The 13804-nt window shown below is 45.7% G+C and overlaps 5 protein-coding genes across 5 annotated transcripts; 4 read left to right on the plus strand and 1 right to left on the minus strand.

The window, feature by feature from the left end:
* Positions 1–566: 566 nt before the first annotated feature.
* On the plus strand, positions 567–1408 carry N7477_005262 (uncharacterized protein; the record flags this gene model as incomplete). The annotated part of the gene is made up of 2 exons (XM_056966925.1): positions 567–809; positions 878–1408. 2 exons carry the CDS (start codon positions 567–569, stop codon positions 1406–1408), a joined length of 774 nt encoding a protein of 257 aa, XP_056821679.1.
* Positions 1409–2173: 765 nt separating this feature from the next.
* On the minus strand, positions 2174–3612 carry N7477_005263 (uncharacterized protein; the record flags this gene model as incomplete). Its single annotated transcript, XM_056966926.1, has 3 exons — positions 2174–2399; positions 2458–3508; positions 3558–3612. 3 exons carry the CDS (start codon positions 3610–3612, stop codon positions 2174–2176), a joined length of 1332 nt encoding a protein of 443 aa, XP_056821680.1.
* Positions 3613–4835: 1223 nt separating this feature from the next.
* On the plus strand, positions 4836–5564 carry N7477_005264 (uncharacterized protein; the record flags this gene model as incomplete). The annotated part of the gene is made up of 4 exons (XM_056966927.1): positions 4836–4934; positions 5165–5197; positions 5256–5421; positions 5488–5564. Coding segments are annotated over 4 exons (375 nt in total), but the record flags the coding sequence as incomplete, so codon positions are not given.
* Positions 5565–5582: 18 nt separating this feature from the next.
* Positions 5583–5987, plus strand: N7477_005265 (uncharacterized protein; the record flags this gene model as incomplete). The annotated part of the gene is made up of 2 exons (XM_056966928.1): positions 5583–5698; positions 5759–5987. The coding sequence occupies 2 exons, from the start codon at positions 5583–5585 to the stop codon at positions 5985–5987; spliced, it is 345 nt and encodes a 114-aa protein (XP_056821682.1).
* A 3302-nt stretch (positions 5988–9289) lies between these two features.
* N7477_005266 (flavin-containing monooxygenase) lies at positions 9290–11330 on the plus strand (the record flags this gene model as incomplete). Its single annotated transcript, XM_056966929.1, has 7 exons — positions 9290–9600; positions 9661–9874; positions 9928–10090; positions 10141–10236; positions 10288–10385; positions 10438–10840; positions 10891–11330. 7 exons carry the CDS (start codon positions 9290–9292, stop codon positions 11328–11330), a joined length of 1725 nt encoding a protein of 574 aa, XP_056821683.1.
* Positions 11331–13804: the final 2474 nt, after the last annotated feature.

The following is a 13804-nucleotide window of genomic DNA, read 5'->3' on the forward strand; positions in this document are numbered from 1 at the left end:
TTGTATTCATATCACTACAGCTTAAACTAACTTACCTCTTAAACTTTGTCATGCAGCTGACAGTTGCGGCGTCATGTCAGTTGTGTGTCAAAGACAAGGAACGCCAATAATTTCACCTGAGATCAATGACTGTTCACTAATTTCTAACATAGTTATTGAACGTTCGAGGCAAATGGCATCTGCCCTTTACACAACTTCCAGCCTTCATCTAGCTAGCTTCATTTTTCATCAATTAATTTTCTCTCATGATTCGAATTATTAAGGGACAAAGTCAGTCCACGGCGAAACTGTTTTTCAATCCCGAGGTGTATTACGTTTGCACCTGCTGGAAGTCACCGAGGGGTTTCCGCTTTCTAGTGGGGCAATTTGTCTGCCGAGATGGCCATGTAGCCGTGCTCTTGACGTCGGGCGACTCAAGCGCGGCTTATCAATCCACCAGTGTTGCTAACATCCTTCAGTCGGAGATGAGTTATCCGGACTGAGAAGCAATGTGTCCATATTATAAATCACCTTCGGCGTCGATAAGTTTCATTTCTCATTGTGATCAACACTTCCTTCCAATGATCATGGCGATGCCTTTCGACGTGAACCTCTACCATTCCCTGACCGCTATAGGAAGGTTGGCACCACGTCTCAAATGGTACTTGACAGCAGTTGTGGCGCTAGGCGCCCTGAATTATCCAGAAGAGATCCCGAAGCTATATACGCTCCTCCTTTCAGACCATATTCCTAAACCGGATCAGAAATCGGAGACTAGCAAGATGCGAGAAGGGTTGACGAAGGTGTGCGGGATTCATGGAGCTGCCAAGGTCAGTAGCATAAGGGAATGGATCACCTGGGGATGGTTTCAACATGATGCTCAGAATGGATTTTGTAGACAGGAAGTGCTCTTCGAGCCTTGGCAACAGCGACTCCGCCAGAACTAGCGGATTCGACTTATCACAGAGCTGGTGACACCCGAGAAGAGGCCATCCGTCGTGGAGCAGAAAATTATTCCTCAATCTATGACAATATTCCTGGCTACGATTCCGATAAAACGCTAAACGCATCCCCGGATTATTACCACATTGTGAGAGGTATGGGCTCGTCTTCTAATTTCTGGACTATTTTCCTCCAATACTCATCCATCCCTCTCGTCACAGAACTCTTCTATGGACACATTTTCTCTTTCACTGGGGTCTTGGACAATCTTGAGACTGGGCAAGTTGTCGTGGCTGCTTTACTAGGCATTGACTGCCATGAGCAAGCCCGGAATCACATGCTAGGAATGCTGATGCGCGGCGCGAGTCATGAGGACTTGGTGGCTATTAGGTCCATTGTTGTCAGTCTGGCGGAGCATTATGGGGTCAAGTTCAAGCACCCAAGCATGACTATCCCCATTTTGGAAACCAGCACTGTGAATCAATAGCTATGAAGTGAACTATATTTGGCTTGTATAAAGCAACTCTATAAAATAAAAGCGTATTTTCAGGATTGCTTTGGCGTCTCGTATACATGTCTGTGTTTTTTTCACTCCCGAGCAGTAGCCTCGCTTAGATCGATCTACTAAATATCCCTTACTGATCTTTCACATAAATTGTATCCATAGCTTCTTATAGAAGGTTTTCTCATTGAGATCAGACCATAGTATCACTTTATTTATGTCATCAAGAGCACACATTATGTTTGTCTTAGGTTGGTGTGGACCTTGTTGTGACTAAGGCAAACGTTACATGTTTTCAGTCCCGACCCATTGGAAAATTGCCTAGACACACGAAGGATCGCCCTGGGATCTTCTTTGTTCCGTAAGGTTGTTACTGTACCACATCCACACATATCAGTCAGGACATAATTGTTACCGACCAAGACGAAGAAGAATTCGTGTATTATTAAGAGAAGTAACTTAACTGAAGAAGAAGAAGAAGAGGGAAAGAGGGAAACGAGTATCTATGAAACAAAACCACTTCTATCCCTAATCGGGTTAGACCCACGGCTCCTTCCAGATCACGTTTCCCCTTAGGCCTCCCTTAGGCCTTAAGATAGTCATACGTCACAATAATCGCTTAATTTCGAAGAATTCATAATTTAGATAGTCAAACGGGTGGAGTAAATGACAGAATATACAAACTCAAGCACGAAAATGAACAGAAGAACGCAGACACGTATGACCGCCGACTGCCCTTCGAGCGAATTTTCAAGTATATTCGTCCTTGGCCGCCACAATTTCGTTGGAGAGAGACGAGTCGCTAGATGAAGCGAGTGTAGTGAACTTCTTGGACAAAGAAACAGCGTTTAAAACAGATGTCGAATGCTCAAAGATCTCGTCGATTTCCTCAAGAGTGCGTCCCTTGGTCTCCGGGAAGAAGAAATAAATCAAGGGAATAAACGAGGCATTGAGAACACAATAGACGATGAAGTATCTCCAGCCAATGTTGTTGAATGCAAGGGGGGGTCACTTCAACAACCAGGAAATTGAACAGCCAGGAAAACGCAGTGGAAATTCCGCAGACGGCTGCCCGCAGATGGGTAGGCGCAATTTCACTCGCGTAGAGAAATGGAATACCGAAAAATCCGATGACGTAGACAAAGTAGTAGAAGAAGGTAAAGAAGACTGCTGCTTTCAGCCCTGCCTTATTTTCAGGATGCGCAGTGAGCCCGGCGAGTGCGGCCAAGCATGACGCACTGGCAAATGCACTGAAGAGCATAAGCTTGCGACGTCCAAGACGGTCCACGGTCAGGACACAGCAGAGAGAGCCGATGATGAGAACGGCCTGGGATGATGCGGCCAGCACACCGGATTTAATGGGGTCGAAATGAAGTTGGTGCTCAAAGATGGTAGGCGCATAAGAGACGACGATGTTTACTCCTGTCATTTGAAGGATGATCTGAACGGACGAAGCGAGAACGATGCGATGGAACACCCGTTGACGGCCCATTGTGAAGAGATCGGTTAATTTGCTTGTCTTGGCACGCTCGAGTGATACCCGGATGTTTTCAACCTCCGTGTTCACGATATCGCTGTGAGGTTCCACATCAAGCAGACGTGCCAGTGTATCGCGTACCTCCTCCCAACGGCCTTTAATAGCGACGAAGCGAGGACTTTCAGGGAGCAAAAAGATAGTTGAACAGGTGAGGATGGAGAGGAAGATGGACAAGGCTAAGGTAAAGCGCCAGGAGAGGGAGCTCGGTTGTGTGAAGGACATTCCAAAGCCCACCCATAGGGCTAGAGAGTTGCCCATGCCGCAGAAGGCTCCGAAGGCTGTGACATGCGCGCCTCGAGTCTCGGCTTTGGATAGCTCAGACTGCCAGACTGACACGGTGGCAATGATTCCACCAGTGCCAAGGCCCAGGATGATTCGACCGACAATGAATTGGCTCATCTCAAAAGCCGAAGACTGTATGATGCATCCAATTGCGGAGACAAAGCTCGATAGAAAGATCAATTTTCGACGACCGAGCAAATCACCAAGCCAGATACAGCTAAGTGCTCCAAATGTTCCACAAAGGGTATACAAAGCCACAACAGTTCCTGATTTCGATCAGCGTGCTTCATGTGTCTCACAACCCATAAAACATACCTTGAATCTTTGCGTTCTCTGTCTGTTGGGCGCCAGTGGTCGAAATGGTATCCATGCGGGGGGAACTGATGGTTGAAGGTAGGGCTGGTGAGAACACCACCAACGGACGACTGATTATACCCGAAGGTCATAACACCGAAGCAGGCTTCGACCCATATGGCTAGGTGCAGCATTCGGCCGCGAAGATTTTGAATTCCCATTTTGCTCCGCTTAGGCAGTTTTTGCTCAGCATTGACCAGCGGGAACAGAAGAGTGAGAAAAGAAGGTTGTTTTTATACCATGAGGGTGTGGGAAATCTGCCGTGTAGTATCCTACGAATCCCCCATGCCAAGCTATTTTCGTTGCTTGTGCAGTTGCCGGATCCGGGGAACATAAAGCCGTCTGGGGGAATCTGTTGGGGCGAAAGTTAACGCGGGGAAAGCTAATGATCTTCGGTCCACTGGCTCACATAGTACCCCGGCAACTAGATCAAAATAAGGTCACGAGCATTTACGAAGAATGTATCATTAAGTGACCTTTTAATGCAACTCCAAAAACATGGTTGAACCAACGTTCCCTTCGGCAAGCCCTGCAATTACTTTCTCCAAGACCGCAATTGAGCTGAACAGCTTTATCAGAGCTTCGCGATGATGCTCAGTGTACTTTGAGATAGGGCGGGGAATTCTATCTGTTTGTAGACTAGATAGACTACTTCTCCTATTGCACTAATCCATCACTCTTACACATATCTCTGTACTCAGTCATCCTTCTCTGAAAGTATTAAGCCGAAATCAATTACTTTACTTCTGGTCAAGCAAGTGTAGATGATAGGTTTCTAGGGCGTGGGGTTCCCAAATGAGTCCCGTTTATACTTTACAATGCCGTTCTTTTCGCACCTCAACCAGCTCCATGAATCGATTTCGTAGGTTTCCGAACTTGTCATACCAATTCTGCCAAATGGAAATCTTGTAATTGAGCCTACCGTCGCCGGTTGTTCCTCGCGAAAACTAACCAGCTACAGTACAGTAAAGTATGTATGGCCTGGTACAAAGGCGAATTGGGCGCACTGGGTCATGGGATATTCAAATGGGGACTTCGGATGAGTTGAGTGAAAGCTTAAGAAAACAAGATAGCCATGGCTCACGTAGGGCGGACTTACCTATTTACCCAAGTTACCGAGGTGTTTTAGTGCAGAGTGGGACCGGGAACACTCCTTTCTCCTTCCCTCAATGATAATCTCACTCACTCAGCATTCATAACGCTCAAAACTGACACGATTGTCAACATTCTATCTTTCAGAACTCTCTGCCAACAACGACAATTTTCATGAAGTCATTACGCGGACAAGCAGTTATCCTTTTGGGTGCCGGGACCCAAGGCACTCGCTTGGCCTATATGGTAATAACTACGGTCCAAGATCTCATTGGGAGTTATTAACTAGTTTTATTTTTATTTTCCTCCAGTGGTCCCGATGTGGACGTCCAGTTCATCTTATCGACAAAAACCAGGCTCATCTTGATCAGGCCAAGAAGAACATCCAAAATCTTTGAAGCAATTGGCCCTTCGCAACATCGCCAGCCAAAGACGTTCGGGGCTCGCTGACATGCTCTTCTTTGGAAGGATTATAGGCAGCTGTCCTCGAATCATGGCTTGTCGTTGAGGTAAATCCAGCTTCCATTAGCATTTGGCCTGTATGAAAAGACTTATCCAAGTAATCAGTGCGTGCCAGAGACACTGTCGCTCAAGCGATCTGTTATCAAACAGCTTGACGATTTAGCCACGTCTCAGATAATCGTTGCTTCTAATTCGAGCAGCTATGCCATTACTGAAATCCTGGGAAGCATGGATGTCAAATCCCCGATTCGCTTTGCCAGTTTGCATTCATGTGTGTCACTCTCAGCCCCCAAGTTAGACTCACTTTGAGATTAATGCTTATTGTGTATCTATGTAGATTGGGCACCGGAAACTCCTGGTAAGGATACTTATTTCTATGGGATATACAATATACGACATCTCACGAACAATTGATGAACAGCTATCGAGATAATGGGGTCTAGCGAAACAAGACCGGAAATTATTTCTCTTCTTATGAAGGAAACTGCCACCCATGGTTTCAAGCCTTTCCATGTCCGAAAATCTTCAACAGGATATATGTACAACAGGTAATGATACCTCCAGAAACGCTTTTACTATCTGATTTGCTGAACTGACCTCTTGAACAGAATCTGGGCTGCCATCAATCGCGAGACGCTCTTGGTTTTGGGAGAAGGTGTCGCGACACCCAAAGAGATTGACGAAATCTTCAAAGCTGTGCTCAAGACTCCGAAGGGTCCATGCGAGCAAATGGATACAGTGGGTCTAGACGTAGTGCTGGATATTGAAAAGCACTATGCGGAGGCACGGAAGGATCCCCAGAACCTCTTAAGGAAATGCTTGCTCCAGGGCAATTAGGCGTCAAATCAGGACGGGGTTTCTTCAGATACAAAAAAAACAACCCTAAGCTTTGATTTACTTTAGCTCATCAGCATGGGCGTGCTTCAGAACGATCTCAAAGATCTGAGACCTGCCGTTGTTTTGCGCCCTGAACCTGTCGGTTGCGTTTGTAACTTGAATTGGAACTTTGTTGTGCACGAAATTCTCATTGGCATATAATGTCATCAAGAGAAAGCCACTACCCAAAATTGAATGGGAAGAGGTCGTTCAACTGAGTGTTTCTGAACATCAAATCAAAATCAAGATCGCATTGATTTGGCGCCCATATTATGTCCGACATAAGCTGGTCGGTCTGTTCCTCTTCACCGCCACATATTAGGTCACCCTCGACTGGTACGTACGAAAGTGGGTTACTTATGCTTTGTGCAGTCTGTTGATTCATGGAAAAGTGGTTCTCTGAACGCTCTTCCCTTTGCGGAGATGGGCGTCTGCTCAAGCCACTGCTTGGACCAGTCAGCCTGTTCATCAGCTTAATGAAAAGTTGAAGAATCCATCCGGCCACAGGCCAGCCTTTAGCAAGTTCACCCATTGCCAGTATGCATTGTCGGGCTCGATTTTCTGCCAGCTGCTTCTGAACACCATCATTTCCTCGGATGACTAGTGCATGTATCGAAAGCGCAGCGAAAATTGCGGGGACCCTGTTAGCTGATCAGTAGATGGATAATGGTTATAACATTAGGATGAGTGGCGTACAGATGCAACTGCCCCATCATTAACGTGCTCGCGGCCAACAGATCCTCTACAATCCGGGTGATGGAGTCTGCGGCCATCCTCGCTTTCGCTCCAAATAATGCATGACTGGCGGGGAGCGCGACCGGACCCTTTGGGCGACAAAGTAGAATTTCACAATTGCTTCAAATCAGTCAGAATATACCATATCCATAGATGTGGACATCGAAGAGACTAACTAATAGACTGCATATAACATGCTAGACCAAAATGGCGCCCCCAAGGAGTCGGGTGCTGGTTGACGTCGCAGAATTGGGGGCAGGTTGATTTCCCAATTCCGAAGCTCCTGATCAAGATCCTCAGAAGTAGTAGATATTGCGGACCCATGCGGGGCACATTCATGACAAAGTAATTTACCCACTGAAATAGTACTTTGGTAAGCTGAGGTTCATCAAAGGCGGTGGATGTTTGGATCCTTCCAAGTGAAACTCACTGATAATGGCAAGTCTTGCCATTTCAATAGCATATGCCCAATTATACTCATGCTCGTGTCCTAGGAGGCCATTGTCATACTCATGATCGACCAAAAAATCATCATTGTTCAACATTTCAATGTCGCAGTCTTCGTCACGAATCCGGCAAGGTCGACCGAGAGCCGCCGCCGCATGACGATCGCGAACCTATGAACGGTCAGAAAGAGAGCAAGGAATTAGAAAAAAAGCCGAGAAAACAACTGACATATATTGACCACCATATTCTTTTCCATAATGATCGATGACGAAGCGACATGCCTGAGTTTGCAGTCCTGGGATGTATTAGACCGGTGTTGATAATTATTGCGGGCAGAATGAATGTACGATCTATGCATTCCCAGAGTTTGAGCAAGACTTATGGCAGCTCCAAGCCAATGCCATGTATCCTTCTGATCTTCAGGTCTCTCCCACCAGAAGCCTAGCAGAAAGAGTACAGCGGTGAGCTTCACCTTGTTATTCTCATAGTCCATGTCGTAAAGTGCCTTGGCACGAAGATAGAATGTTCTTCGAGCACTGTATCGGTCAACGAATCCCGCTCTTCTTAAAAAACTCTCGCTGCATATAGTCAAGGAGAGAAAGTAGATGGTCTGGAGGACCAAAATTGGCACCTGGTTCTGTTTGTACAATGCGCAGAACTCCTGGCGATCAAAGACAGGGAACGCAGGATGAAAAGATTCGAAGAATGTGCGAATGAGCTTGTCGCTTATATCTTTAGATGGCACAATAAATGCACCATACATATTGAGGTAAGCTAAAGCGGATGGGTTGGAGGCTTTCAATCGCCCTGCGGAAACTTGGTGTTCGACTACTGTATTTGGGATCGGGTAGTGAAGCTTCGGTCCAGATCTCTGTGCTGGATTGCTGGATAGTGATTGGACAATAAAAGCGAGACTGAAAGATTCGCCCATATAAAAGGATCTCACATTGGGGGGGGAAAAGGTTCAGTGAGACTTGAGTCGAGTCAGGCTCAGCAAGTCGGGCATAGAGCATCTCTGAGCCTTCATTTAAACTGTCGCTGGTGCTTTGAGTTTCGGCCAGACCAACTGTGGTGGGTGGGCTTAACGGCTGGCCTAGCAATGTGGAATGCTGGGAGTGGGTGTCGTCGTGTATAATTTGAGGGGTGGGGTCGTCAACGGTAGGCGAGGTAGGCTTTGCGGTATATGCTGGCACATTGCTAGCTCCAGTGTTTGCGGTTTTGCTCCGCGTGTACCTGCAGCTATAAGTAAGGTGCGCGGAGATAACCCGCAAACGTGGAAAAGTGGAAAAGAAAGGAGGGGGGGGGGTTGGTTGTTTAAGGAGAAAAAGCTGCGACTTACTTTCCTCGTCGGGACACAATCAATTCGCAAGGACAGTCTCGCAGACGGCAGTGCCAACATGGCCGTGATTCAGCAGCATCGCATTTGACCCGTCGTCTATGGCAAGATTTGCAGGCGACCTTCGCACGCTTGCAGATCTCCGCCGCAGGCTGGCGCGGGGATTGAGAGGACTGTTGAGCTGGCGGAGACATAACGAGATAGACCTGGTCACTGTCAGAGGAGCTAATGCTGTCGATTATTAACTATCACGAATTAAGAATCATTCCTAATGAACCAAATCCCCTTTGCCTCATCGTGACTTCCCCGCGATTCAGTTGTGGGGCACAGCGAGATTAAGCGGGGAAGCAAATACATGCGTTTTAGTGAGCAATGGCGAAGAATCAAACCACTCACCAAAAATTCGGGATTTACTAACCAAAGGTTCGTGTAGTGACATGTGATCATAGGTGCGATATGTGTACGAAGTGAGAAATTCTGGGGTTGAAATACCTCGGGGACTCGAAATGTTGGGATACGACGTGCCGAACGATGCCGAGCGAGTCGCCATCTCAATGATACCCATGCCCACAGTAAGCTCCACGCGGAAGAATGCCGACACCGGTTTTTTTTTCTGGCGAAGAAGCGACTAGAGCCCAGATGATATCTTATTTATGATGCACGTCAAGCCTCAGCTGGGAATGATTTGTAAAGAGAGAGAGCAAATACTTTCACGGGATTCGTTTTTCAATTCATTCCAATCATCATGATCGACTCAGCTGGTACCTCTGCGTCTGAGCTTTTGGACACCATAGCCTCTGAAGCCTATGTCGTTCAGGAGAAGCGCCTTGGGGAGCCCCGCGATCTGCGAGTAATCGCTATCGGTGCTGGTGCGTCAGGATTAAATCTGGCCCGTCAGATAGACCAGCACATGAGCAACGTCAATCTTACGATCTATGAGAAGAACCCAGAGGTTGGAGGCACCTGGTACGAAAACCGTTATCCGGGTTGTGCTTGTGATATCCCGTCTCACAACTACCAATTCACCTGGGAGGCCAATCCAAACTGGACGACTTTGTAAGATCCCCCTTCTATCAGACTTCTCGCTTGCTTTTCTCTAACTCGCAAGTTTGAAAGTTACTCGAGAGCCCCGGAAATTCTTCAATACTTCCGTGACGTTGCCCGGAAGTACGAACTCTATAGGTTCATCAAGTTGAGTCACCAGGTCATCGCTGCTGAGTGGGATGAGGCACAAGGAATCTGGAAATTGAGCATCAAGGATCTGGTTTCAGGCAAGGTCTTCGATGACTGGTGCCATTTTTTGATTTCTGCATCGGGAATCCTAAAGTCGGTTTGCTTTCTTGCATACCCGGGTTTTGGCGACCACAATATCTAACATTTAAGAATAGCAATTGGAGGTGGCCTGACATCCCTGGTCTGCACAGCTTCAAGGGCGAACTTGTTCACAGCGCTGCTTGGGACAATAATGTTGCCTGGAAAGGAAAAAAAGTCGCAGTCCTAGGCTGCGGATCTTCTGGTGTTCAGATCGTTCCTACTCTCCAACCTGGTATGTATATTTCGAATGTTGGTGGAACGCTCGCTAACGAAAGTGGCTAGATGTGAAACATCTCACAACTTTCATTCGCTCCCCTACGTGGATCACGGCCGGATTTGCGCAAAACAAAGCGGGACCAGGCGGATCAAACTTCAACTGTATGTTGCCGAATCATCTTATATGACGGATAGCCGCTCACTACCACATAGTTAGCGAGGAACAGAAGCGCAAGTTTAGAGAGGAGCCAGAGACTTACCTGAAGTACCGCAAGGAGGTTGAGCAAGAGCTGAACAACCGGTTCAAATTTGTCAGTATTTCTCAATTTCATCGCAATTTTCCTACACTGACCGACAGCGCAGATCCTGAAGGATAGCCCCGAGCAGGCTGAGGCTGTTCGATTTTCAATCAATGAGATGAAGCGAAAGCTCGGCGAGGACTCTCCTTTGCTCCTGAAAATGATCCCATCCTTCGCTGTTGGTTGTCGTAGGCCAACCCCCGGAAACGGATACCTGGAGTCGCTGGGCAAAGAGAATGTGCGGGTCGTGACTGACAGCATCTCGGAAATCGTGCCGGAGGGAATCAAGTTATCCACTGGCGAGGTTATTGCCGTCGATATATTCGTTTGTGCAACCGGATTTGACATTTCTTTCCGTCCGCGATATCCATTCAAGGGGATGAATGGTATTAGTCTCTCGCAACAGTGGAAGGATCGCCCCAATGGCTATCTCTCATTGGCGGTGCCCAACTTCCCTAACCATTTCAGTAAGCACAACTGTTCACTCGATTGATTCTGAGCTTACAAGTCTATGCAGTGTTCCTCGGCCCAAGCGCTCCAATTGGTCATGGATCTGTGATTCCGATTGTCGAACATTCAACTAAATATATGCTTCGTATGATGCATAAATTCCAGACCCAGGACTACAAATCTGTGGTTGTCACACAGGAAGCAGCTGATGACTTCAATAGACACATTGATGTGTTCATGAAGCGAACTGCCTGGAGCACCCATTGTCGATCTTGGTTCAAAAATGGAACCGTTGATGGACCAGTTGTAGCCTTACACCCTGGGAGTCGAGTTCATTACTTTCATATGCTGGATGAACCTCGGTACGAGGATTATGTCTGGAAGGGCCAAATGGCCAACCGGTTCTCTTACTTGGGTAATGGCTTTTCGACCAAGGAGGGAGAGGGCAAAGACACTGCATTCTATTTTGACCACCCGGAGGCGGGTTTTGAGTTTGTATCACACTGACATGAAGAAAGATTCTAGTCAATAGATGTAAATATCAATGTACTCTTTTTATGACTATACTTTTTTTATGACTTTATTCCTTCTCCGTCTCTTCTCTCAACCAACAGGGAGATTTTACGGTGCATATCCATACATGATATGTCTGCCCGAGGCAGACATTGTACAATCTGGCAATACTACCTATCTTCACCTGTTACTGCTCGTGTTTACGCGCCCATATTTGCTTCTGATGCTTTCTTTCAGCCAAGGAGTGGTTGAACCCCCTCAAGCTACCATGGTCCGGGTACATACCGGCGCTCCCTGGACCTCGGCAATAAAGTATTGAGGACAGGGTATATTGCCCAGGAATTTTTTAATGGTATGCTCTGACAAGTTACGCCTTTATACCTCGTTCATGAGGCATCAAGTGGTCAGCATGCATTCAACAAATAAACTGACTGTGGCACTTTTTCGGCAGAAAATGCAGCCCATTTTTGAGGCTATTCAGAAGCAAACTGCATGAAGGCTTCGAATCATACAGTTTGCCCATCGAATATAGCAAGCTCTCACACCACATGTTTCCCTTTGTCAATTCTTCCATAAATGAGGAGCGAAGCTTCTATGTGTTTACCATAGGAACTTTACTCCCTAGGAGACGTACAAAAGGCCCCTGAAGTCGAGGTAACTGTTAGGACAGTCCCACTTGGGTGCCTATTGATATGCTATGGATACAAGTGAGGAATGTGAATTATGCCTGATATGAGTATGATAATTTTCAGACTAATCGCTGGTCGTCCTAAAAGAATCCAGCTCCTCCTTTAAAGGAGATGCCTCTGTGCGTATGCGGGCAGGTAAGCGAGGCGATGTATCAACAGCCATCTCCGGCGGTGCATAGACAACTCATGTGCACTTCCTATACCTCATTATATGATTGGCGTGACAGTAGTTTAGACAAGTGACTCAATTTGATTCTTGTCATCTAAAATTCGTTAGAGCATCGAATGCACAATTCTCTATTCTTCTTCTCTCAACAGAATTCCCCTCATTTTCTGTAACTAGTAGACTTGAACAGTTAAATGGAATCGGACTGTCTATACAAGTTTAAACCAGCGTCATCTTCATCAAAGGTATCTTCAGTCTGTAATCTAACAACAGTAAATACAATAGATTACAACATGATATCGTGACAAGATTTTACGACAACTTATCATTATTTCTCAGCAAATTTGAGACGCTAACATAGCCTACAAGTAGACTACGCCAAAATCCGCGAATGGGTCTGGAATTAAAACCCAACTCAACCCAACGCGGGTTTTGGGGTCTGACTCAGAACCCAACCTGACCTAATAGGTATTGAATCTTAAAGTGAAAACCCGTGAACAACCTATTTCGACCTATACTTCTATAGAATCTAGGTCTTAGTATTCCTAAAACTACTTAGTAAAAAATATATAGTATTCTGTGATATACTTTATTTTTAGTTAACTATGACTCTATATATATGAATAAATATTATATAGCCTATATATAGCCTATGTATATCTTTGTAATAGATATAAATACTAAACTAGGTGAGGAGGGTGCGTAATTAGAGGTAATATGAATATATTTCTTTCTCGGAGGATAGCTATACTACTTTTTCTAAGAGCTCTATAATCTGTTTAAAACCTCTAAGTCTAGCTTTTATATAAAATTAGACCTTTATATAAACATTTTACCATATTCTATATATGATTCCTTCCATAAATACGAATATTACCCAGGATAATAGGGCTATTACAAAACTAGACTTTTAGGTTGTTCGCAGTGAATGGGGATTCTGCCTATATTCACCGCATCCTTGCCTTAAGCCTCTATGATAGATCTAGTTCCGTAGCTTCTATCTCTAGAATCAATATCTCTCTCTCTTCTCCTTCCCTTCTTCATATAGGTAATTTTGCATAATCTGTTAATAGGCTAAGTGGGATAGGTTAGGTTCCGCCCTCGACCCAAAACCCGCACGCGGGTTAGGTTGGGTTAGGCTCTGGGGTTTGCGGGTTTTGGCGCAGTCTACCTACAAGGTGTGTTTAGAGATATTTCACGAAGTAGTGATTCGGAAATACATATTGTCAGTGCATAAAGTGGTAACTTGCCACTATTAAGCAATTTATTACTTTTTGCATTTCCTTGTCTTTGTATGGTGAATTCGTTTTCATAGCAATCTTTGTGCTATAAGTACCTCGGCGAATATCGACACACTCGGAGGGTAGTTCAACCTACCCTCGAGCGCATACTTATTCTCTTCAATCAATCAACTCTTTTATCATGGATTAGTTCCGCTTGATCTTATTCGCCATATACGCATACTACTCTATATAGCTTTAGCTTGCGCCCAAAAATAGTTACTGCTCATGACAACGTAATATTTAGTGACGCGAGAATACAACCTTTTGATCCGCTTGTAAAAGGTGGATGCTGCTAACATCGCTTATCAATGTTTATCGGTCGGTAGCGAA

The sequence above is a fragment of the Penicillium maclennaniae genome, assembly GCF_028827695.1.
Source record: "Penicillium maclennaniae strain IBT 15551 chromosome Unknown utg000005l:1.0-2652337.0:1.0-2654196.0, whole genome shotgun sequence".
NCBI classification, from domain to species: Eukaryota; Fungi; Ascomycota; class Eurotiomycetes; order Eurotiales; family Aspergillaceae; genus Penicillium; species Penicillium maclennaniae.